General features: G+C 45.9%; 1 protein-coding gene across 6 annotated transcripts; it reads right to left on the minus strand.

The window, feature by feature from the left end:
• Positions 1–188: 188 nt before the first annotated feature.
• Positions 189–27,424, minus strand: QRICH1 (glutamine rich 1). Of its 6 annotated transcripts, none has more exons than XM_038148816.1 (11): positions 26,776–26,993; positions 25,746–25,806; positions 21,925–22,254; positions 12,641–13,657; positions 10,172–10,349; positions 9,431–9,585; positions 8,554–8,668; positions 7,111–7,219; positions 6,607–6,758; positions 5,818–5,908; positions 189–5,046 (listed from the first exon to the last, which is right to left on the minus strand). In XM_038148816.1, the coding sequence occupies exons 3-11, from the start codon at positions 22,231–22,233 to the stop codon at positions 4,854–4,856; spliced, it is 2,319 nt and encodes a 772-aa protein (XP_038004744.1). In that variant the 5' UTR covers positions 22,234–22,254; positions 25,746–25,806; positions 26,776–26,993; the 3' UTR covers positions 189–4,853. The 6 variants fall into 6 exon arrangements, with proteins under 6 accessions (XP_038004744.1, XP_038004746.1, XP_038004745.1 ...); XM_038148818.1 differs by lacking the exon at positions 26,776–26,993 and adding an exon at positions 27,121–27,424 and having other exon boundaries at positions 4,166–5,046; XM_038148817.1 differs by having other exon boundaries at positions 4,166–5,046; positions 26,726–26,994.
• Positions 27,425–27,656: the final 232 nt, after the last annotated feature.

Genomic DNA, 27,656 nt, shown 5'->3' on the forward strand with positions numbered 1-27,656 from the left:
AGGTCTCTCTACACTTATTTAAAAAAGAACAGGCTAACAAAGGTTTGCTGAGCCTACCTGGGAGGGACACACGGATCTGAGCTGTTGTGCTACGGCACTGGCACAGCAGTAAACAGGCACGTTGGCTTCTGTTCCAACAGAAACATCAGGCAAAGTTTAATGGTTCTCAAACAGACTACAACAAAGGCTGCAGGGAAAAACATTTTATTTCCAAGCAGATTACAAAGAGCAGAGAATATAAGAGTAAAATTAAATTAAAAAAATAGTTGAGTGCATCTCTTTAAAATGATTTGTAGTGTGAGTTACTCACGGGGCAAAGCTACTGGAGAGTTCTGAAGGTCACTTTGCAGGATGCCAATCACATGTGCTGTTTAGACCTGGGTCAACACAGGAGGGACAGACAAGATGTATTTTGCATATAGGCTGCACACTCATTATCAAGCAAGGTTTTGGGCTGCAACTGGACCCTGCCTTTTTGAGACATCCCCTCCACCTCATTCTCTCCTGCAGTTCCCTCGAGCTCTAGACATGGTTTATTGCTGCTGTAAGTGGGTTTAATCTGCCTTCCCGTTCTGATGAGCTCCAACGCCAAAGGAGAAGCAGGCAAACATGTATGCCATGCACAAGGTTTCAGGGAACGTGACTGCAATGCTAAGAGCAGAGCTTCAGCCACGCAGCAAAGGAAACCGACAAGTAGGGACACAGCAATCGCTTCAGAGATTTGGGGAAAGCGTGTCAGCAAGACTTCTGGAAGAATTAAGATGTTCCTTAAGGTAGGAAGAGGTATAAGCAAGAAGGGCTCTTTCCTAAGCATTGGCACCAACGAAACAGAAGAGGCTGAACCATCAGGATAAGGTGCATTCCCTATAATGTTTGAGAGGAGCAGCTCCAGCAATAAGATGGGGAGAAAAGCCCCATATAGGGTGGAAGACAGTTGATATCCCACTTTAACAGTGATTTAGGAGTCCAAGCACTAACTCCAAGTCAGTCAGTATTAAACTTGCTTAAGAATGTGGTTTGGCTGGACAGCAGCACTCAGTCCAGCAAGAGGATGAGCAACTACAGTACCAGCAATCCTCCACCCCCTGTACACTCAGAGGGCTCTTTTCTACCATTTCTGGATCTGCTCTTATCACAGCATAGGAGTATTTGAGGCCTCAACCCTTCAATGTATGCCAAGGCAGACAGTAGCCCTGATGCAGCTGAGAACAAGACTGTCTTAATTTCCGCCCTAGCAGCAACAGTGCAGAAGAGGATTCTTATTTAGGAATCAGATTAAGTATTTTCATATTGTCCAAGGCAGAACAGTTCAGGAACTACTTCAGATCTTGTGACCCCTCTGAAGTCTAGACCTCTAAGGGAGAGGCAGCCAACAGGTGAGAGCCCCATGAAGTTCTTAGACCATTCCCTTTATACACTGCTTTAGACAGGAGTGAAGAACCACTCTCTAGTCTGCTCTCCGCTGCTTCAGCCATTACCACTTAAAGAGGAAATGTTTGACCTCTGAAAGCAAATGAAAATCCAATGGTGCTGTGGACACATGTAGGAGGCTACAAGTTTCCTAAAGAAACAACACTGTTAAATGTCAAGAGCTTGGACAATACATGAGTCTCATGTCAGAATGTGAGGTGCTTTACAACAGTCAATCAGTCTCTGCTTTCTATGGTTCCTTTCATATGACAGTGACAAGGTGGGCACAGTTCAAAATCAACAACACACGGTCTCTATCTTGACTTCTCAGCTCTATTTATTTAGAGATTGATGCATTTTGAGCCTGTCTCATACAAGGCATAGGGCACGGAGAGTTCCTGTCAATATATACACGCATACAAGAGCAGTACAAGCAGTTTGGCACTCTCAGAGCCAAGGGGAAATGCCCTTTAAGCAGCAGTCAAGCTGGTTATAGGAAAGTGTTAAAAAGCTATTTTACATGTTTGACTGGGAACATTTCCCAGAATGTGGATAGCAACCCTAAGCCACAGCACTCTTCTGTGCTACTCTGTACACATCTTCCTACGGAGCCCCTACAAGGGAGCAGATCATGTTCTTCACTACCAAAGAACATAGTATTTATATTCTAGAAATACTGTACCTTTTAAACTAGCTCCAGAGAGACAGACTAGAAGCCAGATCCAGGAAAATAATCCTTAAGTCACAGTATATCGATTGTCTCTAAAAATAGGGAATGAAGTGAACACAGTGGACATTCTGATGAGACAGTACAGAACAGTGCAGCAGTCCACTTCTGCATCAGCAGATCCTCTCCTATGTACATGTGGACAATGAGAAAGAAATGGAAACACTCCAGTCCATCAATCATCAGGAGATCTCCACAGCTCACCATGTGCCTAGTTTCCCTGTTCTTAACCAGTATTCTCCAAGGAGAACTCTTCTCCCTACAAAGAACTTGAGATCATCTTGCAGTTAAGAGTAGTAAGGAAAGTGCACAATCTAGAATTTTAAGGTAACATGGAATTTTGTTTCCCCAGAAAGCTCAGCTGAAGTTCCTGTCACTGTGTAGTGTTAAGAGGTGACTCTCAAGGCTGCCCAGTACAGCAACTGGCACAGATTGTTTAATATCCGCTGTATTTCTGATGGAGACAGCCAAGGCAGCAGGCTTTCCAACTCTGCTCTGATGATGGGACAAACTGCCCGAAAGAAAGGGAAAGCCAGTCTGTGCACGCATGTTGGGCACACCCTGTGCAGCAGGCACATGCAACTGCTTGGAATAGTGGAGCCTGCCCCAGCCATGTCTTCAAAGACTTAAAAAGGGCCAAAGATGGACATGCCAGTCACTACGATATGCTGAAAGGATTAGAGGTTTCTGACAGCCAAAGCAGTACTGGTGATCCCAAGAGCCACCCTACAATGGGGCAACTGCTGGCTCCCAGCACACAAACTGAGGTCACAGTACTTGCTGCCAGCACTACACCCACCCTAAGAAACCATCTTCCCAGCTTACCCACTGGGATCAGGGCAGCAATCCCAGGCTGTTTTCCTCTGGCCTAGTTCTGAGGGCAGACACTGAGCTAAGAGTCTAAAACAGAACAACAGTGCATTGCTACTTCACCTCTCTGCACACACCTACATGAGCACAGAGCCCTGTAGAGGGAACAAACTGCTCATACTGACACTAACTCAAGCACACCTGCTTCCTCAGGAACACCAACAGCAATATGAAGCATCAGGGGCTTGGGAAGTCTCTCTAAGCTGCACACCTCAACACTGCTCACAAGCACAAAGACAGGGAACACTGGCTACTCTCATCAATTTACACTCTTGCACAACCAACAGAGAGGGCAGACCTTCCTTCTCAATACAGATAGGTGCTGGACAACAGAGGCTTCAGGAAAGTTGCTTGCCTGTACACAAGTTTAAGTTCTTTTACTGTAATATATATCTAAATATTTATCTGTGTATTTTGGAACAGGGAAGGGACATGAGGTGGAAAAGCAGGGAAGACAAGTTCAAGAAGCAGAGTAATTTCTCTGCATCCAAGAAGCCGGTGGCACAAGTAACAAGCCTGGCAAGTGATCTCCCATTTCAAGCACAGTTGGCTACCTGCTGGCTTCAAAAGAGCAGACTATTTGTTAATGATATAAAATACGGCAACCATTTAAGATGCAGCAAGGCAAGGCTACAGGGCTGGGGATTATGATCATGAACAATGCCAAAAGCTACACAGCTGTGTTAAAAACTGTGAAAAGGCTGTTAAACAGCAGGAGTAAGCCATATGCTGCTCCTGGAAGGCCTTTTCCCTCCACTACCCCTCCATCATGCCATTGTTGTGATGCATTTGAAAAGGTGGAAAGAGGGGGATTTGCCTAGGGGTAAAGCCACAGAACATTAGGACAGTCTGATCTGGTCTCACAGATCCCATGTTCCTAGCCTGGCACTGAGCTTCCATCAGCAAGCAGACATTCAGGTCCTTCAACAGAAGTGTATGCCCTTCTACCTTCATAAGTTGTAGGGGTGAAAGAAATCCAGCAGAGTTGAGCTGGAAAGCATGAACAGGGATGAAAATAACCAGTTTGCATACTGATCTTTGTATAATGACCCCCCCCACCCTCACAGCTCACTCTTCCCCAAATAAAGACACATTGTTCAATGGCATGTTGAAAAGACGTGCTCGTCATTCTTAATAAACAACTAGAGTAAGAATACATAAGAGAAACAGGGTGGTATCTTTATATGATACACAAGTGTATGTTACAAGAATTCCATCAGGCACAGAAGCCTCAAGCTTTAAGGCCTCAATGTTAGGCCAAAAAAGAAGAGTGTGGTAAAGTTTGTACTTTTAACATCTAAAAATGTCACTTAAAGGTCTGAATAGAAATTGTTGGTTTGTTTTTTTTGTATAAATCATAATTGCAGTTCACTCTCTCCTCTTTCTTCCAAGATAACAGCAAATTAACGTCCAAGCACAAGAAAAGAAGATGCCTGCCTCTCCTCCACTGGCTGAGCAGGTCCATCCATCATTCTGTGCCCTCTAGGCTGCACGTGCTCCAAGGAGACAGAGGCCCCAGCCAACCAGGCCAATCCTGTAGTTCATGTTTTCTACATCATAAAAAAAAAAACCCAGAGTCAACCAGCAGCTTTCCACAGCTCCCAGCTCGCAGGGGATATGCAGCCTCCAATGGTTCCAACAGTTTGGTGTGTTGGGTAGGATACACAATGGGTAGGTTTTCCTTTAGATTCTTTTAAAGAGAAGAAGCCTAAAAGGGCTTCATAACTACACCAATAAAAAACCAAAAACTTAGGCATCTCCTTTAGTGTAAAAGTCTGTACAATTTCTCTTTGCTTGTCCCTCCCCCATCACCCTGCCCCACCCCATCTGAGCCACGAAGGATGCCTTAGTGCATGGTGCTGGCATTAGCCACGGCAAGAGCTTCCTGAATCTCTCGTATCACCAGGATCCGGGTGAGCATCTGCTCCATCTGCTCTCTGCTGATCGGCTGGATGGAATACCAGATTGGGCTGTTGGGGGCCACCACTGGCTCCGGTGTCAAGTAAAATGTGTCATTCCGGCCTTTCACACTCTGGGGGCTGTGTGAGGAAGATCAGAAATAACCAGACTAACAAAATGTCCTGGAACAGAGATACCACCACTGTCCTCACCCCAGGCTTCACAAATCCTGACAGTGAACATCTGGCTGGTGACACACAAAGGTACAGAGATACATCTAGGGGCAATATTCATTCCAAAGTTTTAGGACATGCCAAGGTTAAAAAGCCATGGTCAGGACTACAACGAAGTAGCTTTTATTTCACACTGGTAAGCGTAACACACACATGGCTTCAGGGGTCCTTCAGAGTGAAGAAAGGATGGGGTATTTTCACATTCAGGCCACCTGCAGATCCATCTGTGCAGATGAACCATTATATTAAATTTCAGAATCATCATCATCTAGAGATGAGTCCCTTAACGCACCCTCCAATCTCCATAGCAAATCCTTCTTTTTGTTCAGAAGCTAGTTTGAATAGGACCCTAATCCTATCTTCAGTAGTGGATGCTTCCAGAGGACTTGCAACTCACAAGCAGAAGAACAAGTCCATGTCAACTCAGCAGATGTCCAAGACTAAGAGCAGCCAGTTCACAAATCAGGATTTGTCTCTTAAATACCCCAAAAATTCTATTTACATGCCATCAGAGTTAATCCCACCCTCTCACATCAGCACCCCTCTCAATTTAAGTAAATTTATGGAAATATAGAAATTGTGCCAGTGGTATCACAGCACTGAAAACTAGGCCAGGCACAGGGTGCAGCTCCCCAGTCACAGAAGACAAGCACCACACACACGGACGAGAGCTCTCACCATTTGAAGAGGTAGAAGTCATACAGCTTTATCGGACACCTCAGGGGGTTCTCTGGATTCTCGGTCTGCTCTGCATACATGTCATCTGTAACTAGAAACCAGCCCCCCAGAAATCTGTCAGACACTCTGTGTAAGCACAGCACACCGAGCAGTACCACAGAGCCTCAACACTGCAGCCCCTTGTCACCGTGCAAGAGCTGGCAAGAGACATATGGCTATTCCAGGGCAGAGGCACCTGCCTATAAATGCTTAAAAGCATTATGCAGAGCTTACTATATCCTAAGGCTACTGAAGATCCCAACCCATCCATATCCTTCTTTCCATTCCTCCTCTACCAGTGTGCAAAATGAGGGAAACATGACTACTGAGACTGCAAAGCCTCAGTTGCATCCTGTGCTTTTAAGAGGATAGATTGTACTTACATAGCAATTCTTATGAGTTCACATGAATCAAGGTAAGAGAAGCCCTCCCAAAGAATTTTCTCCATCTCTTCATAAGCACTTAGACCCAATAGTCTCTTTGCCCATAAAAAAACAAACAAACAAAAGTAACAAAAAAAAATATCCTTAGTTCTCGATGAGTCCCACATGCCTCAGGTAAGGTATCTCCCCAGGGTTATGACTGGAAGGTACTATCCTCTCTTGGAGAGAATGCATGGAAAACACATACTGCCAGGCTACAGGGAACTGGCAGAGCCTTGGATTCCCTACCTGCAAACATCTCCAGGCTCATCCACTTCTTCAAGCCCAAGTAAGTAAAATACTACCAAAGAAACCTCCTAGACACTACCTTTCTGTCCTGTCTGGTGCATGCCTGGAGCCTTCATATAGCGGATACTCGTGCTTTTATCCTTGGGATTAGAAGGGTTCTTCTTGGTCTGCCTCAGCACCTTGGAGAAGGCCAGCTTCATGTGCTGGTCTACTGTTTTCAACAGGAAGTATCTGAACAGCAAGAACAGAACACAGGACATTCAGAGGCAAGCAAGGGACATAGTCACAACAGCAAGGTAGCGATCTTTAGTCATCATGAGCAGGCTGAAGCTCAAACCAACCACTGGGCTAAGGATTCCTCCAGCAGCAAAGCATACAAAAGGCACAGGTTCGGTCTGCCCTCTGCTAGCTCACTTCCTCATTATACTACATCTTCTTTGTCTGATGAAGCTACAAGTGGGCTACAAGTGCAACCATTTGAAACTTGTCATTTTGCCCTATGCAGTCCAGCAGTTTCACACCAATCCTGTTAAGGTCTCTGAAGTTTTTATTCCCCAAGATTCCCTAAGACCTGAGTACTTACTTTGTATTAAAAAACATCAGTGTAGTGAGCAAGGTGGAAGGGGAGTGAGCTCCAAGCTGCTTACACTCCCACAGCATCTCTTCTGTTACGTGACTGGAGAGGATGTAACCTGCAATAATCAGAAGTCGGCATCATGCCAGGGGACAGACACAACATGAGCACAGGCAGCATTTTACAGTCTGTAAGTACTGGAGAGCATTTAAATCTTGACAGAAGGAGAAAGAGCTGATTCTCACTAATATCAAGATTCAGTGCTCTGCAAATAACTTTTTAAATAGCAGGTACAGTTAGGAAACACTTGTACATATCCATCAGCCTCTGGTTGTGGAGAGTATGCTTGTGCAACATGCCTATACATCCCAGCCCAGAGAGAGAAGAATGTGCACTTAAACAGCTTTTAATTATTGGCTTGACTCCAATGCAGATGCTCTTAATCCAATAATATGTGAGAGCAGGCAGGCCAGTGTAACAAATCAGTTCTTGGCCCTGTGCACAGCTTCAGCGAGCACACAGTGCCAAGTGATGTATTTGGACACATGAGTAATCCTTTGATTCTCAGACTTTTTTTTCCCCTTTGTGTAGAAGAAAAATACTACACTCCAAATACACAGATAAACAGAAAGACAGCAGTATGAACTCCAGAGCTTGTGGAATGTCAAAGCACTGATCGAACAGCCAGACTGAAAACAAAAGGATTCCAAAACTCATGGTGCCACTTAGCCACCTAGCCTGTAACATCAGCTGCTTTACTGAACACAAGAATTAACTTCTTCACTCATGTACAAACATATCAAAGGGAATGAAGCAATGAGAAACCAGGTTTCCATGCTCTGAAAATGCAATTTTTATCTAGTTCTCATACAGATCTCTGTCAAAATTTGTCTCCTCTGGAACTGCCTCCTCCATCCCTGTTGCCATGATCTCCTAAACATAATGTTGAGCTGCAACTGACTGCAGCACTGGAGGCTTTATTCACTCATTGTTTTTTCCTTTCACACTCAGTTGGTTCTGCAGACAGTATCCATCTGGCCACATGGCACTATGACAGTGCTGTATTATCTCTCAAAGAAACAATACATATTAGAGGCAGAATGTATTACCACTTCAGATGAGGAAACCTGATTCAAATATTCAAATCAAGGATCAGCTGGCTGCCAAGTAAGCCAATCTTATGACACTACAAAGTCCCCACAATGTGCCTTCTGATTGGTGGCAAGTGACAGACAAATAATGCTCAATGACAGTCAGGGTTAGAGTCTGACAACTGCAGTAACCCCAGCATTCACTGCAAACATAACATTTTTCTCCCTGACCAGCATCAGCTAGCCTAGGGATGTTACATACTTCAAAAAGGTTTCTATTCAGACTACACTCATGCTGCAGGTTCAGTTTAAACATTCCAAGCTCTGGAAAGCTTTAAAGTTCTTAAACTATAGCCCTTACCAAGAGGTGAAACACGGGGCTGTATGTCCTTAAGAACTTCATGCAGCCATTCAGTGAACCGAATATAGTAGAGATCTGAGAAGATGTCATCGACTCGGCCATTTTCAAAGAGATACTGTAAGAGATTCATAACACAGGCCAGTACAGTGGGAGCAAGCATGTTCCTCAGACCAGACCTCATCCTAAGGGCCACATCCTCAGCTGAGCATCTTACAGCACAGCACTGAAGACTAATACAATTTACTTAAACAGTGAGTACTCTTGCACCAAGGCGAATACAGGGTAGGTAATCTCCATTACTATCATGGCAATGCCAAGACAGAAAAAGGAAAAACTATCTTACAAAGTAAAGCTGATTGGATTTCACCTTTTATTTCAGGTGTGTTCACTTCTAGTTATTTCACATGACTAGTGGACCCTGCTTTTCCAGGTTAACAAGGATGCTCAATTTCCCTGTCCAAGTATAGCTCTGTTCCTGCAACTCTTCCAGAAAGCTCATACTTCCCATAGCACATAAAGCTAAGTTCTTGCCTGTTAAAACTTCAACTAAATTTAAGTCTTGACATTGACAACTTCTTTAAACATCACCCAACCCTTCTCCCCCCCATCAAAAAAAAGCTAAATGGATTCTTATTTTCACTGTGATACTGAACTCAAGTTATTCACAAATTAACTCACAGACTAAAGCATTGCTTGCACTAAGGACAGACAAGTCATCTGAAGTTTTCAAGGTTTTTTAAGGAAAGAGACTTTTTTTCTTATAAAATTGTTGGTTAGCTTAATAGAAGCCACAGTCTCTATTTTTATAATCAAGAGTCCCCCTACACATGGTGACAACATGGACAGTTCTGCAGCACATAGAGCTGTCCCATCCTACCTTCTGAATACACAGGAAGATATAGTAGAGCACATCTGGATCATAGGGTTCACCATCACCATTCCGAGCTTCTCGTGTCATTAAGCACAGACCATAATTCAGCTCAGCCACAGCTGAAGAGATGAGATCTTCCTGGAACCTCAGCAGCTGACGCCCTGGAAAAACAAAACAAAGCTATATTATTTAAGTGATAAAGCCATATTATTTCCTAACATTTCAGGAAAGATTTCCCACATCTCCATTCTATCTGGCAGGTCCAGCACTACCTCATTCTCCCAGTATAGTAAAGCAAGTGGAAATAAATCCAGATCTCAAACTGTCAGAAATTATAAAAGATAAAACAGGCAAGAGTTTGATGGAAGATACTCATGCCCTACCAAATGCATGACTATTGCCTTCTTTCACCATGTCCCCAGTGAAATGCTGCCCTGCAGCAACAGGAAAGCAGCAATTCCATTACTGTTCTACCAGCTTAGGCAGACAGTTTGTCCATGCACCACAGCCATGCAGTGCCCTTTTCTATTGCCATCAGCCCAGGTGCTCAAGGGGGCTCAGCACAGATCTAATACATGTCCTGTGGCAGTGGGAATACACAATAATTAGTACTGCAGAGTAAATTAAAATTTAAATTTAGAAACAATCACTGATTAAACAAAAGAGTTTTCCAGAGCAGCCTACATGTAACAGTCACTCCTAATCCTACTTGAAAGGAAACAAAAGCCATATTGTCATGACACTCACTTCCAATAGGTGCTAGTCTATTTTGGGCTTCTTTTTCCAGCTCTGCGTTCTTGGTCTGTGCCCAGCTTTTCCACACTTCAAGACCTTCTTCTGGCTTCAGAGAGTTTGGAAGTAGAAGTTCAGGTGAAGTCTGTGGCTGCGGCTGCGGTTCAACTTCAGCAACCTGAACGGTTTGAGCCTATGAAAGAAAACCCTTCAGTTTATATACACACTTCAACATGCAACAGCTGGACAAAAACCAAGAATCCCACAATACCTGTAGCCCCAGGATATCAGCCTTCTGCAACACTCCCAACAAGTAATTAATCCAAGGAATGCAACTTTTGCTGTCCGACCTGAATTCCTGCTCACGAAAGAATATTCTACACTCCAGAAACTCTTTCAGTTTGAATGGACAGATCTATCTCTTCAGCTGACTTGTCACTCTGAATCACCACTGAAGTCCATCTCACTACAAGAGCAGCCCACAGAGACCACCAGCCCCTGAACAGGAAGGTGCCACCAGCTTTACTCACCACTACTGCTCCACACCTAGACCGCCCTAAGGAAGGTCCTGGGTACAATCACATGCCATACACCACTGGCATCCCTCCCTATCCAGACTCTCTTCTTTAAGCACTACATAACAGGCACACAGAATGAATACATTCTGTTCTTAGCATAAATGATAAATAAGATTAATTCATTTAAGGTAAAAGGTATAAAGCAGTAAGACTAGAACACAGCATCAAAACATCAATTCAATTTCAATGCAATGCTCTCAAAATACCAAGTATTACTAATGGGGACTAGCTACTATTGTGTGAAGAGCAATTGCATGACTTATTACAGGCCTAAGGCATCTGCAGACCCTTTGGAAATTTACTTTGAAATTCTTGGCGACCTAAGGTCCATCTGCAATCTCAAACTGAAACTCATTTGTCAGGCAACCAATAGCACCAATCAAAAACCTGCAGCAAGTCCTTGGGCTGCACTCACTCTGCATTTGTCGCTACAGGCTTTCCATTCTACGCCACAGAGCCTCACAGCTACCTCAATTAACAGCTTTACAGACCTTAGTCAAACTCTCACTGGTACCCTGAATGTTACAGAAACAGCAATGCTTATATCAAAACAGTTTTGCTTTTTCCACCCTAAGAGCTACTCCAAAAAGCAGCTTTTCCTTTGATACTGCTAAGTATCAGTATTAGTGGAAGTTGCTCTGACAGTACTAGAGACCATGGCATAGGAAAACCGCATTGAGACTTTAAATACCTGTACCTTACTTAGTTAAAAAACCAACAGCTTAGGAGGCAAAGTCTGCAAGAGCCTCAAACTGGAGCCTTCCAACTCCCTCTGGCTGGCTTTTTATCCTCTGCATCAGCTCTTATAGCTTTTTGCTTATCAGCCCCTGCAGCATGTAGCAGAGACTGACTGAAAAGGCCCAGCTTTAATCAAGGCTGATGGCAACTAAGTTGTGAAGCAAAGCCTCTCTCTGCCTTCACGAGTCCAAGGGTGAACTGACACCTTGTCTTTGTAGGAGCCAGGACTGAGGCTCTGCTCTCCTCCAGAGTGCTGCCACATCACCCTCCAGAGAGCTGAAAGCTTTCCAGAGCCAGCTCCCTCCATCAGCCCAATCCAAGGGAAAGTCTTCTGCCCTAACCTCACAGACACCTTGTCCAGTGTGAAGGCTGGACGTTGGCTGACGCAAATCTGCTGAACTGGCAGATGCTTCTTAATAAACTTGTATTTTTCACTAATAGAGCAAAATTGCTGCAACTTGCCCAGATCCCCTAGAAGCACAATGCCAGAGGACAGCACAGGGCAGGCAGGCAAATTCTCTCTCAGTTTCATAGTTTTGAGAGGTCAACTCCCAAAAATGTGATGTTCACCTCTAGTAGATTTATTACCTCCCCTAGAGAGAGAGTATATTCCTCCTGGAATTGTCTATGTTTTTAGGGTATTTTATTTTAAATACCTCATGTACTCTAAAGTACACTTGATCCAGGAAGTTTGCTCACAACTAGTCAGATTTCAATACTTTACCCGGGCACCGGATCTGCTGCGGACTCCCATGTGCAACATAACACAAAGTAACTGATGATGACTAGTACATATTAGCACACCTTATTTGGCTGCAATTATCCCTGCCTGTCCACTGCAACCCCTGGAACAGCTCAGGAAAATACTGCAGATCTCAGAATACCCACTAGGAAGAGTCTGGCAATCAGTATGTATCTATTAATTTTTACCACTAAGATCAAGAGTGTATTTTCTTTTGGAATGTTTTGAATCCTATAACTATGCACCAACATTATCACATGAAAGTCTTATACCCATCAGGAGTCAAGTGCCCTGTGTCACATTCAGGCTTCTGGGACAGATGCATCTCTGCTTCCCAGACACCAGCTGTCTGTTGGCACGCTCCCTCTCCAAAACATTTGTAAGTTGTTAATCACCAACTGAGACCAACAGGCAGTTTTAACTTACTGAGCAAGTGACTTGTAGCTGCTGCTGCTGCCCCTGCTCTTGCGGTGTGGGCTGCTGCTGTTGCTGCTGTGGGTCCCATATGTGCACTGTCTGTGCTGTATTCTGGTATGTCCCTGCCACAGCCTGCACTGCCACTGGAATGTGGATGTTGCCATTCATAAACTGTGCTGGAAAGATCGAATTAGCAAGAGTCTGCACCACTTCCTCATGAGAGTTCTTCACTACTGAAGTACTTCCCACCATCTTATCCTTGTCATCTTCCAGCTTCACTGTAGCCAGTGTTGTGGGCGAGCCACTGACGTGGACGGCATTGTAGGCCTCCTGAGGGATGGCAATGTGGGTTATATTTTGCTGCTGAAGGTCACCACGCGGTTGAGCGGAGTAAACGGGGATGGTCCACGTCTCTCCAGTGGGGCTAGTAATGGTCCCAGTGGCACTGTACAGGTGGGCACTGTCCACTGTTAACAAGTCTGGCCTTAAAGAGACATAACTTTGCTGCTGGCCTTGAGGAATGGCCAGCACTGTGGCAACCGGCTGCCCTGAAATAGCATACGATACAGTAATAGGCATATCCACTTTACGTTTCTTCACTGGCTGAAGGACGCTCGCAGAGCTGATCCGCCTCTCTCCCTCCCGTGGGGAGCCTTGTTGAGAAGGTGGGGGTGACAGTGCCCCAACTGTCTGGATCTGGATCTGCTGGCCACCAGTAATGGCCTGTCCTGCCACAAGCTGGGCCTGGATCTGCTGGTGTTGTATGTGTTCCTCCTGCAGCTCTGCAGCCTGGATCTGCTGGGCAGTCTGCACATGCTGCACTTGGATCTGAGCTGCCTGCAGCTGCGATGGGCTGGGGCTCTGAAGAGACTGACTCTGTATTGTCTGGGATGCCTGCTGCTGTGCCTGGCCCTGGATCTGCACTTGGACCTGTATTGGCTGCTCCGAAGCCTGATGGACAGAGAGCTGTGGAGAGAGCTGCTGGGCGGAGACCTGCTGCGGTGACTGCTGGACCTGGACCTGAACCTGCAACGACACCAAGCCACCAGTTAGAGATCAGCAAAAACAGCAGTGATTCAGCAGATATGGTCTGTCACTCAAGATCTATGCTCCAAGTCTTTTATGCTCACTTTTGATTCCACGTATTAATCCATTAGTAAAGATTTCAGGAAAATGAAAGCAAGTTATTCTAGAAGTGCCTGGTTGATAACAGTGATACAGTAGATGTGTTTGCTCAGCATTGCACGTGACTCTCAGCACAGAAAGAACAGCATGTGAGCTACATCTCCACCCTCAAAGCTCTATGGGCTCAAGCCAACAGATTCCATCCTTGGAATCCAAGAGTCTTCAAAACTATTTGCATTGCTAAAATGTTACTTTAGCACAGGTCTTGCAATACTGAGACTTAAAGGTCATTCACGTTACCATCACAGGAGCTTGCCTCATTCTTACCACGCTCTACAGACTGTTCTACTGCTGCCCACCCCAGTCCCAAGACGGCCACAGGATCACTTGCTGGTGACAGGCAATAAGAAATATGGGTAAGTCGAAACCAGCACTTGGCTCTTTCCTCACAAAGCACAGGAATATTACTTTGAAACCTATCATTAATAGTAACACTACTCGAGTGGGTGCCAACACAGAATGTGGCAAGTTCAACCTCAATCTTTGTCATGCATTAATGGCCTATGCTGCAGCATGTTTTGTAAACTCTAGAAGAATTTCTTTGGTAATGATAATTAAAAGAACCTTTTTTTTTCATTATTTACTTCTTCCATTTAATACCATTTATTGTCCAAACTACTCACTTGTATTTTCTAGCTCATGCGCTTAGACAATGCTGAATAACACAGACAAATCTGTTGACTTGATTCCCACACAGTTCCTTTAATTTAGAGAGGAAAAAAAAAATCACACCCTCTCACATTAATGCTCATTTGTCCAAGGTCTGCCACAATACCTAGCAGCAATCCAGCAGCACACTGAAAGCCAGCAGTCAAAGGTAGCCCCAAGCACAAATTTCAGGTCTCAACAGCTTCACATCCCTTGTCCAGACACTTCCCTTTCCCTCACATTTACAGATAACTTGTTACATTCGCCTTGTCCTAGAGACATCCCAGGTACTCGTGACCATCTGTTCCTCCAGGCTTCATTAACACTTTATCTTAAGGGAGGCAATTAATTACTCAACACCTCTTTCTGAAGCCAACACGGACTTATTTAGTTGCAAGACTAAATGTCTTCCTACTCACAGTTCTCTTACCTTTTTCTACCTCACTTCCTGTATCCAGGCAGACTAGTGCAGCATTTGCACAGAGACAGCACACTAGCCAGCCTGACAATACCAAAAAAAACCTACAAGGCAGGCCTGCTGTGCACAAAATCTCACTTCCCAGCATCACTGCTAAAAGTCTTGAAAAATGTTAAGGACCCATTTACAAGCCAATTAAGAGTTGCTAAGGAAAAAACTGGGGTAGCAAAATGCCCCACTGGCAGGCCAGATTCATAAGTCACCTCCTGTTAAGAATTAATTTATTTCCAGGAAGAATAGGGTATAGTTCCTTCTGGGAACTCTGTGCAGTTTACTGTAATCCAGATGACGTGGTGACTATTATAATTTCCTGCAAGGTAACAAGAAGCATGTGACCTTATATCAGCACGACGGTTTAAAAAGCTCCATCAATGAGTGACTTGATCAGGCAGCCAAATGAAAATGATGAACTCACCTATGGGATGTTTCCTCAGTTCTACTTGATACTGTTCTGCCCTGGAGCATGAGTACTGCCTTGGGCAAACAGGCCCAGACATGGATACCAGGGTAAGGACTCAGTTTAAGAAAGCCAGTTGTAATCACACCCCTAAGGCAAGAATTCTCCAAAATATTTCACTTTAAAAATCACTAATATGGTCTTTACTATTAATTTAAATCCTTGTTCAGAAGACTACCTGCAAGGCAAAAGCCAAAGATTGAACAAATTACATATTCTATTGCACTGAGATTTTCGGTCTCACACAAGAAACATTTGCTTTATCTGCTATGATTCAAAATGATGCTAAGAGGTAAATGTGTAATTTGGCCTGTACTTCTGTAGTGTTTTCACAATTTGCATAGGTTGACTGAGAGCACCTTAAAAGAAGCCCAACTTCTATCCATGCAAAATTTCACATTACAGTTCCTGTGAGTGCTGTAACATATACACAGGACTTTTCTTCTGCTAGCAGTGAGAATTCAAAGTCTCCTCCTGTGCTGAAATAATTTCATCACATAAGCACAATTAGAAAGGTAATGGAACTGGTTTAAGAAAGAGGCATTGTCAGCAAGAGGCACAGCCTAAGAACAAATGGAACAAGACAGCATTTTCTCCCTCCTGCTCTTGTAAACAGATTGTTGCAGTTTGAGGGGACCTCCACTGATCATCAAGTCCAACTGCCTGACCACTTCAGGGCTGACCCTAAGCTACAGCATGTCATTCACAGCACTGCCTAAATGCCTCTGAAATAAGGACAGGCTTGGGGCAGCAACCACCTCTCGGAAGCCTGTTCCAGTGTTTGACCACTCTCTTGGTACAGAAATGCTTCCTAATGTCCGTTCTAAAGCTCTCCTGGCGCAGCGTTGAGCCATTAACCATTTCAGAGCCTGAGCCTACAGCATTTGAAAGTCAGCAGCAACTTCCAGCACTTTCAACAGATGAGCAGTCATACCCTGAGGCCCTTCAAAACTCCCCCAGGACTAAATCCTAACTCCTACAACAGGGATGTCTGGCTACTGCTTTAGAGTCCACCCTGCTATTGTTAATACCCAAAGAATGAGTCCAGACCCAAACAATATGAAGTCAAACTCCAGAATCACTTGAAGCTCTCCATGTTCCAAACTGCAGACATCATGCTTCTGACTAGAGAGTAGTCCTATTCAAAAAGATTTTGGAGCTCTACCTACCACACATTACACATCCCCTGTCAATTACTCATCCATTTTTAACAACTGTATCTTGGGAGTAGATCCCTCCTTTTTCTCAAGCAGGTTGTATCCAGGAGTGCTACAAGCACCCATTCCAGATTTACAGGCTTTAACCCAGTCTGAGACCAGAGGCTTCTTTTATTGACCTCATCGTCCTTTTTTTCCTTAGATAGCAAGTTAGACAAAGAATTACACTCAGCAGCTGCAGACTTTATAAAAGACTCTGTACAAAGGGGAATGTTTTAAATTTACAGGCCAAGACCAACAGGGGACTTTAAATCTTCATTTTATGCTGAAGATTAAAGCAAAAACATGTTATGCTGGCAACTCCTGGGTTACTGGCGCAAGAAAGGAACATGCCAAGTTACCAGAACTGCAATAGTATTTATTGCCAAAAGTCTGGATCCAACAGCATGTAAGAATCACCTCCCAGCAGGCTACCATGACACAGAGAAACGCCTTTTCACCATGAAGTAGCTGGAAGCTGGATCAAGCACCAGCTGCCTAGAAAACCAGAAGTGTCAGAAATCAACGCTGAATCGTAACAGGAGAGCAGAACTAAATTCCCTTAAAGGAATCTTCTGCCACATCAAGCCCAAAAACATATTCTGTCCTGAACTGAGCAAATGCAAAGAGTAAATAAATAACCCCAGGATCATGAGAATATCTGAAGCCTGGTTGCCAAAATTTTTTCCTAATGGTTGATAGACAAACTTTCAAGTAGGAGTCATAACATGTCTGCTCTTTGTGGATTCTCTGCCCAAAAAGGAATCAGACCCAGTTGTTTCAGAACAGCAGTTCTGAAACAACTGAGGTTTTCTTTGCTTGTTAATTCTTTCATCTGCAGACTGACTGGATTATCTAACATTTCCTAAAACCTAACTCTAAACGAGCACACAGAGCAACTCTTTCCTGCATGGATTTTTTGATATGTAGCTTTTCCTAGAGCATCTGAGAGGCTCTTAAATGCATCTTTTCACAAACAGATCTTGGTTTCTGAAGCTGTATTTAAACCAGCAAGCAGCAGTACACACCAAGAGCAAACTTCCAGAGCAAGACTAGAGACGCACTAACATGTCCACACTATACCTTCCAGAAGACTATTTCAAATTTAGTTCTACTTGCCCACCAGCCAACTTTGACATCACCAAAACACAAGACTGCATCTTCCAGCTTAGTTTCATCTGGAGGGAATCCAAAATGACAGGCTCCAAACCTACAAGGGGTAAGAAGGCTTCGGCAGGTGGCCAACTTGCAGCAGGAAGTATGCTCCAAACGCCCCCAGAAGTAATGTGGGTGCATCCCAAACTTCCCACACAAAGTAAAATACTTGGGAAAAAAAAGTTAATGAGAGCATGAGAAGAGTAATCTCAGGCTTTTTAAGTCCAATTTAAGGACAGAAGACTTAAAATACAGTTCCATCAACAACAGTCCTAAGCTAAAGCAAGTCCAGCACTAAAAACTAACACTGTAAGAAAGAGTTCCTTCTAAAGTTACACCAGAAAGTGTACAAGCAAGTACGAAACAGATATGAAAAGTGTAAGTGAAGAGTAAGTGAAAAGACTGATCAGTGAAGTAGCAGGAAATATCAGAACTTGTTATTTAACTACTTTACAGGAAGTCCTTTGCTATCTAAGTAAACAAGGTCTACGGGAAGGGTGCGAGTCAGCTTTTCAGAACAACTGCCAGACTGACTCTCACTCCAGGCTTTTCCTCTGCTCATTCATCAACATCAGAGAGAGAATTCCATCAGCTAAATTAGGCCTTGGGTGTGTTTAAACAGTTACAATATCAAGATTATGCTGTCAAGCTGTACACTGGGGAGGGATTTGGGTCCAAGACAGTTAAAACGCATGAACCAAGGAAAAACAGCTTACCTCTTCAAGAGAAGAGTACTTCCACATACAAGTAGATGCTACCTCGAAAACACCACTCTTGATTACAACCACTCTGAATTGTCCCACTCAGCTCTAGCAAATGCTAATTAATACCTGCTGCTACACTAAAATCATACTGGCATGTTCTTCAAACTAAGCAAACAGGAACTCTAAACTTCAGAACCAGTACAGAGACAAGAGGAAGGTACATCCATCAGAAGCAAAGATGCATTCTGTGCAGAGCCAGAGATGAGACTTTTTTCTAAGCTATTTAAGGGTATCTTTCCCTGCCTTGTGCCATTAATAATGTCCAAGCTCCTATAAAGGTCTGAAGTCACAGAATAGACTGAACAGTAAACATATTGAGCAATTAGAAAGGCACAAGTATTAACTGGAAGATATTTTACACAGGCATTCAAACCTTCCCCATGCAGTTCTGTGATCTTGCTCACATGTAGCAACCTCCCTTCAAGCCCTGCCCAAGAAAATCTTGCCACTTAGACATCAGAGTGCTCATAAAAAGCTGAAACTGAGGATTTTCTACACACACGCCATAAGCAAAGATACTTTCTGTCCTCTGATATTCTTTCAGTTAAAGTTTCTTGGGTAAGAGGCCCAAGAGGTTCACTGACCTCTGCGAAAGTACCATATTTGGGAAGCAAGTCAGCACTAAACACCTCACTGGCATCATCAATTCCATGGCCTCTATGCACAGGACCAACAAGCAACTGCACCAAAAACAGAGCTGATAAAACTCTTCCTTGACTGGAGCAAAACACAGACCTTCCCTGCCACTCCCTGATGCACAACAAGGTATGACAACTTGACATACTAAACTCCTTCTCGAGGTCACTTATGGCACCCCTGTGATACTGGGTGTGGAAGGAACTCCAGAACACTTCAACTGCAGCAATGACCAGTGTATATAACCCAACAGTTGCATCCACTCATCCTGTAATAAACATTTGATAAGACTCTTTTGAGCCTTCCAGGCAAGAAAACCTTAAATCAACAACTTCTTCAAAGACCGAATTTATTTTTCTAGAATAAATAAAAGCAGCAAGCAGTCACACTCTGCCTTTAGCTGTTCACAGCAAGTAAAACCCAGGATGAAACCTGAGCACTATCTCCATGATTGTAAGATCATCAGCAGCACTTTCAACTGCGAGGTCATCTGACTGGTCATACTGTTAGTCACCCCCAGCAGCACTGTCACACTGCCAGACATCAGCACAGTCACTCAAAGGGTCTTCCACTGACTTGTAATTGGATTAGCAAGAACTAAACAGATTACCAATTCAAGTACTAGGATGACAAGTTTAATCAAAAGCTAAGAGGCTTCGGCAGATGACCAAAATTCATCATAATACAACACGAGCAGTGTTTCAGCACAGGGAGCCAGCTGGACCAGGTGCACTGCTACGGTGGAACGCTGTCACTCCCCAGCATCAGAACAAAATCCAGCTTTATCCAGAAGATTAGCTCTGCCACTGCTGCCACAGTGACAGTGCAGAGACGAGCAAACACTAAATCATGAGTTTAGCATAAATTATGTCCAAATAAGAAATCCTGAAAAACAGAAAAACACTCTTGCAAAGGGGTAAAGACATTCTTCTCCACCCTATTCTTGCAGAAAGACTAAGATCATTCTGAGCTAGCTGCTCAAATACACCTGAGTTCAGCTGCACTGCCAATACACAAAAGCTGCAGCCACATCTAGTACCAAATGTGCCACCTAAAGTGAGCAGCAGGGTAGGCAATACAAATAGCAATGATGATCTGTGCAGATGGGAAGCAGGTATCTAAAAGAGACACATCAAAACAAGGAGAAGAGAGTAGACAGCATTCTTCAGGAAAGTTGCTGAAATCTTAATTTTCATGAAAAGCTTTTCATATTCAGGGTGCAGGTCAATCAGTTCCAAAACCAGAAACTGGTCTCTGGCAGCAACTCTATGCTTATTTACAAAAAGGTCAGGTTATTTTTCTCTGAAGCGTAAGATATATGACCTCTCTCCCTATATCTGTTACTAAAAGACTTGCAAGGGTCAAACCTGAACATGGGGTAGTTCTGAAACGAGGGAGCAAGAGTGAGAGGGGAAAAAAAAAAAAAATATTCCTTTTGACTTTTACAATTGGTTTGGGGGCTTTCCACATCTTCAAGACTGAGGCACTCAAAAGCCAACCCTCCTAGCTCTTCTGCTGCAAAAAAAAACTTCTTCCAGGAAACATACTAGCTGGCAAAACCAAACCCACTCTTGATCAGTTTTAATAGCCTCATGCAGAGATCCAAGTCATGCCTGAAAGGCTTCGGGTTTTTGTTCTTCAAAAGCCTTTCAACACAAGTCACTGTAGGGCAACAGGTTACAGAAGTCCCAGTTAAGCATTCTTTTACTCAATAGAGAGTAATTGGAGACGAGTTACCAGGGAAGGAGTTTTGTCTTTGCTGTAGGATAGAAACACACAAGTGAGCTGTTGACACAAGTCTACTGCACTGCAGCAAGTACACACTACCTGATCTCCAGCCATTTGTGACTCCATACCCACACTTGTAAAAAAAAAAAAAGAAAAAAGAAAAAAAGAGCTTGCAGCTTTACATTCTGCTACAGAAATCAGAAAGATTCATATCTCAAGTGTAGTCTATCAGAATTACAGCTATAGCCAGAGTTCAGCTGTTTAGAGACATATCACAGAAAAACTTTAGTAAATGCCCTGCCACCTACGAACTCATCAAATTACAAAATGTATCTGAAGACAAAAGCAGTTTCCTAAGTTATAAAATTGGGGTTTTTTTCCTCTGATAGTGCATTTGCTTACTTAATAAAATACCTACTGTAATATCTACTTAAAAAAACCCAAAAAACAGAAAAGACAACTCCTCCCACTGTGCAAACATATAATCTACCTTGATGCATATCTATCCTTTAGAATTCCTTTCCAGAAACATATCTTCCCCTGGTTCATATCCTAAAGTTGACTGTCTTGTATTTCCCCCTCACTTGAAAGTCAGTTCAAGAACAACTTTTAGAATGTTCAAGTAAAACTATTTAAAGATTATTGGTTTTATTAAGAAAAAAAAAGTCCTTAAGGCAAGCTCCATCCCACAGCCACCCTGAACAATCAGACAGTCAGAGTGGGCTGGTATTTATAGCCGCTTCAGAGCACAAGGCTTCTGGAGCTGTGTACATGCCAGAACTGCGACCGTTTCTCCAATAGGTGACACCACTCCATTGCTATGTATGCGGCTCCTCCTACAGCAGGGCTCGAGGGAGGCACACTTAAGAGAGTGAATTTACTATCAAATTCCTTAAATGAAAGGGAAATATTGCTGTTTTAGATGAAGTTAATTGGCCCTGCCTCCAAAGTACTTGTCTGAGGCTTAAGGTTAGACAGCAGCGCTGAACACTACTCCATCAGCTGGCAAGTCATACATACATTCAGAGATTATTTCAGACGCTTACCTGGACTTGCTGGGGTTGCTGAACCTGTATCTGCTGCTCTGGCTGAGTTTGTTGCTGGATACTGGTTGTCACAGGACAAGCAAGTTCAAGCAAAGACCCAGCCACCTCTGTGCTGTCCGTGTAAATGCAGTTGCCACCCTGCTGATACACCATTGTGGTGGTGGCTGTCTGTTGAAACTCCTGGAGAGCTTCTGGCCCCTTGGAAGCAAGGGAGTCTAGAAACTCCTTCATCCTGTGCTGGGGGATCGTTCGCGCCTTCACGCGGATGTATTCTTCAAAGGAAATGGTGTTCTCCAGAGAATTATTCATATTGCAAGGTCCTCAGGGTTCCTTAAGTAAAGAGAAAGTAAAAGTCTTAACTACAGCACTCCCCTGATGCAAGGATATTCTTAACTCCAGTAACTAATCTCTCATACCAAGTACTGTATGAAAACTGGCAAACATGCACAGCCAGATGCCCAAGACAGATGCTTTAGTTTTATGAGGCATTTTGTGCTACTACACATTTCTCAGATTAACCCTTGGCAGCTCAGGGGAGTCCGAAAGATACCCAGGCGTGGCTCCTCCTCCTCCCAGAGATCACTGCCATGTAAACTCTGCTAGCTCTGTACTTCACCCAGACCAGCCAAGTCCTGTACCAGACAAACGCTGTGGTACATGGCATTTGTTTGCAGCATGCACTGTTAGCGAGAGAGGCTCAGGAATCAATATGTGCGGCCCTGCTTTGCAGCCGCAGAGGTGGGAAACCGAGCAGTGTGTTCTGTCAGGCCGTGCAGTTCTATTCTAGGCAGCTAATGGGAAGCACAACACAAGAGCAACAGATGCAGCACTCAGCTCATTGCTGTTAGGACTAGGACAGCCTCATCGATTTGAACACAGCAAGCAAAAGGAGAGCGAGCGCTGGAATCGAGATATTTCCTCAAACTGGGAACCAGACACATGGAGAAACAGAGCTCTGGAAACAACAAAGGCAACTGCAGCATCAGTTCTTGATGTCCTTTTAATATAGGAAGAGGTTAACGTGAAACATGCCATGTGTGAAGACAACAGAAAGACAGAAAAAGAATTAGAGATGATCAGGGCGGAAGTGAAAGCAAAGAAAAAAACCACCACCACCAAAGATAACTCCACCTGAGAACGTCACACAGCTCGAGGGTATGCTCTGACAGCATTCTTCTCTTATTGATTTATCTTGTTTAAACCCACAAATTGTTTTGGCAGTGAGCATACCAGTTATTTCTAAGGCACTAATTAGCCTTGATAGAGCATAAATACATTTGAGCTATAACATCACCAGATACTGAGACAGTTGTGAAAAGATGGGAAACACCACAAGATCGGGACTAGAAGAGGTGATTCAGCACTACTAGATCAAGCTGCATAAAGGAGGGAAAACAGACAGACACCACTACGTACGTTGTGACTGTAGGTCTAAAGAGAGCGGGTACAAAACCAGAGCTTTATGTATCCCTTCCCCATGATTAAACAAAGTAGAGCTGAGACAGTGCTATGGTTAAACATCAGGCTGCAAAGGCCTGCCTATGTGAAAATTGGAGTTAACTCCAGGCTTTCACTGGCACTCAAGCATGCTGCACAAGTCCAGCGCCAGCTATCAGCAAAACCAGGGAGAGCTGAAGCAAACACTAACCCCTCCTCACTGTTATGTGACAGCAGTCCAAACACACAGATTTTGTTTACATGGAGGTTCATGGCTAGTGCATTGGACCAGGCTCACAAGAGAAAAAAAAGTAATACCAAAGGTAACAGGAACACACATGAGGTAAGTTGTGCTCTGTCTATGGTTTCTGAAGCCTTTAAGACACACTTGTTGCTGTATGAGATTTCTATAGAAGATATTCTTAAAATATAGATCATGTTTAATAAAAACCACCAAATAATGGTGTTCACAGAGCAAATCCAACAGCTCTGCAAATATCAGCACACAGAAGCTCCTGTAGAGCCCACATCTGGACAGAAAAAACATTCTGAGACAACAATCTGACATTTTCAAGCCAACTCTGGGTGACAGGGCCAGTAAGACTACTCACTTCTCCAGGAGCTACCCAAGAGTACTCTATCCCTCTACAGCACATGTTGCTAACCCTTCCCAGGTAACCACATGCCCAGGGTGAAACCAAGGGAGAACTGCAATGTCAGTGCAGCCATAGGGACTCAGGACTCAGACAAGACCAGCAGCAGGCACACTGAAATGCGTTTTGCATCTAACTGCACGATGCACTGGTACATACTCTGAGGCTGGAAAACAGATTTTGAGCAATTAACTTGTCCCAGCCTTCTACTCTTTCAAATATTTGACTTCAATACTACAGTGAGGCTTTCAGAAGAGCACCATCATTCTCCATGTCCACCCTGAGGTACCCTAGCAGATACAGCTTTGAGAGGGAAGACTCTTCTGAAGAATAAGCCTCAAGGATGCCATGCTGGGATCCCAGACATGAATGCCACAGATGTTTTTTGACAGGAGGATCCCAGACATAAGTGCCACAGATGCTCTTTGACAGCCAGCTGCTGCTAAACTGGATGGGCTCACCTCTCCCAGGTGCTCCCTTCCTGCTCCTGCATTGGTTTCTAGTATGTTGTAACAACTCAGGGAATACTATCCACCTTCTGTAATCTTGTCAAGGGAGAAAGTAAGGAGGTCAGCAGGGCCACTGCTGCCAATGGGAGCTGTCAGCCCTCACTTCTACCTCTGAAACTCCAACCCTTCTTTCACAAGCTACATCACTCTCCTGTGTAAGAGACCAGAAGCCACAAGACACCCAGAAGCATAAGCAGCAGAGATCCACCACCAACCACCAGCCTCTTCTGACCACCAAGCAAGCACTGATTTCTCAAATACAAATCTTAAAGCAAGCACTGATTTCTTAAATACAAACCCTTAACCCTGCCCAGCTGGTGCATTTCAATTAGTTCTTGTAGCATCAAAATCAAGAGCCCCCAGGGCAGTCTTCCCCTACTAGTAAATCTTCCTCTCTCACAAGCTGTCAGAAGAAATCCCTTTCTTCTACCATGGAAAAAACAAACCCTTTACATTTTCTTGAAGTTACTATACTGAGAGCCACTAAGCTGAGCCCCTGCAGTATTCCAAGGGCTAGGCATGGACCAGAGCCCCACCACGCCACAAGGCATCTGTTCCTGCCCCAGAAGAGCAGCAAGATCTTCCTTGGGTTTTCTCTGCAGTTACAGACCCTGTAGGTAAAAGTGTCTCTCATTCATATCAGTTTTAAGGCTGCTTGAGATTATTTAACTAGAAGCACTGAACCACCCAAACCTGCACTTCCCAAGACCCTAAGCAGCAGTGGAGGTACGAGGTCCAGAGAAAGATTCAGAAATGTAATGCTGCACCCCCAGAAATTTTACTTATTAAAACTAGACCAACCTGCATTTATGGCAGAAAACCTCTGTAAGGCTCTACGGTGCATTCAAAAGGCTTTTTTAGGGCAACACACACAGCTTGCTGTTGCACTCGCTACTTTTAGTTATTAAAACACACTAATTGGTGCATTCCATTTATCCCACAGACACACACACTGGAAACTGCAAACGTCCACCCTCACTGGATCTCAGCAGCATGTGTTTAATACTGCATTTTAAAATCAAAAAAAGAGCATCCAGGCAGTAAGTTTCTCCAATAAAGGAAGATAACACCTCTCTGTGCAGCATAACTGCATTTTTTTTCAAGAAGTAAGTTCAAGAAATTCTTTGAAGATTACGAGCACATACGGTTAGTTGATAAAACTTAGACTGAGGTTACTGAAAACACACACACAACTTGCAGCATGTGGACAATCTGGACTCACCAGTCACCATGTTGCATGTATTTCTGCTGCTCTTGTCCTGAGCTCTTAGACTTGTAACGTTCTGGAGAAGACAGAACAAAGAAGCCCTTTCCATCCCCAGTTCCTCTTTCTTTATTAAGTCATTTTATTTTTAATATGTATTCCATTAAGAAAAAAAAAATTAGGAAACAAAGATATGATCATCCACGCAGCTGGCAGGTCCTACTGAGGAATTGCAAGATGCCCAATTTCTAACCATCGTATCCCTCAGCCTGGTGGTACTGAGAACGACTGTGAGCACATCTGTCACAGAGCGCCGTGCGGCGACAGGCGCGGCACGGTGGGTAACGCCGGAGTTACCGGCACACAGAACTTAGAACAAGGCAGCAGCAGCAGTGACCGCATCCAGAGGCAACCCCCCCACCCCCACCCCCTCCCCCCGCAGGTGCTCGCGGTGATGCCCCGGGAGACAGCCGGAACGCTACGGACCGCTCGGCCACCCAGCCAAGACGAGGCGAAGCTCCGTATTTAGGCCCCGAGACGTCGGCCGCAGCTCAGCCTCTGTCCGGCCCGAGCGGGGACGCGGAGCCCGTGGGGCTTCCCCCGCCCGCGGGGACCCGGCACTGCCCCAGCCGCTCCCGCCGCCTTTGTCTGTCGGCGGGGCGGCCGGGCCGGGCCCGCAGGCGGCGCCGTGACACCGCCTCCCCCGCCCCCCCGGCAGGAGCCATGTCGGGGGCTGCGCGAGGACGGGGCCGCCGAGGGCCGCGCCTTCCGGTGCCTCGCCGCCCGGGCGGGGGGGGCCACGGGGACGCGCCCGGTGCACGGGGGGGAAGAGCAGGGGGCGCGCCCGCGCGGGCCAGGAAAGCGCGCGCGCGCGCGCGCGGCAGGCGGGGCCGCCCCCTCCCCCTCCCCGCCGGGCCCGCGCCGCCCCCGGAACCGCCGCCTCCTCCTCCCGCGCCCGAAGGTGGGCCCCACCCAGCCCCGCCGCCGCCGCACAGTACCCCGGCCCGCCGGCCCGGCTGCGCCGCGGCGTGACCCGGCCCCGCCTCACCCCGGCCCTGTCGCCGACGCCGCCTCGGCCCCGAGTCTTTTCCCCTCACAGCTCCCTGGGCGCCATCTTACATTCAACCCCCTGCAGCCAATCACCGCGCCGCCCCAGCCTCGCGAGAGCGCGGCTCCCAAGCCCCGCGAGAGCTCAGCGCCTAGGCACGCCCCGCGCCTTAAAGGGGCCTGGCCACGGCGGGGCGCGGGGAGGGTGCGGCCGCTGGGGGGCGCCCTGCGCGGCGGGGCGCGCGGCCGCAGGGACACGCAGAGCGCGGTGGGGACACGCAGGGAAAGGGACGGGGACGGGGACAGGGACAGGGACAGGGACGGGGACGGAGCCCGCGCAGGATACCCGGGACGCCACCAGCGTGGCCGTGGAGCGACGCCGGCCGAGAGGCTCCACGCGGCCGCCCCGCTCCTTCGCGGCGGGCGGGTGCAGCCCGGCCCCATCCCCACGCAGCGCCTGGGGCGAGGCTTCGAGTCGCGCCCGTGCGGGGCCGGAGCCCGGCGCAGCTCCCCGGGAAGGGCGCTGAGGCCTGCGCGGCCTGGACCGGAGGGGCTGCGCCCTGCCCCGGGCGGCCCCGCGCAGCGAAGTGTCCCCATGGAGGCGGAGAACGCCCCGCGGGACCGTGCCGGGTCCGCTTTAACGAGCCCATGTGCTCGGCGCGGCCTCCCCGGCCCCGGCCCCGCTTAAGGTGGCCCGTGGGGCTCGGCAGGGTCTCCCTCCGCTTGCTTCACCTCCAGGGGCACAGACGCGGGGCTCATGGCACGGGGTTCATGCCAGTTCCGCGGGGACACCCCTCTGACCCCCAGCCCGGGGCCGAGCAGGGACCACCCCGCTCGAGTCCACCTTAAGGGGGGAGGGCGCTCGGGCCGTGTTTGTACACA

Source organism: Motacilla alba, chromosome 12 (assembly GCF_015832195.1).
Source record: "Motacilla alba alba isolate MOTALB_02 chromosome 12, Motacilla_alba_V1.0_pri, whole genome shotgun sequence".
Taxonomy (NCBI): Eukaryota; Metazoa; Chordata; class Aves; order Passeriformes; family Motacillidae; genus Motacilla; species Motacilla alba.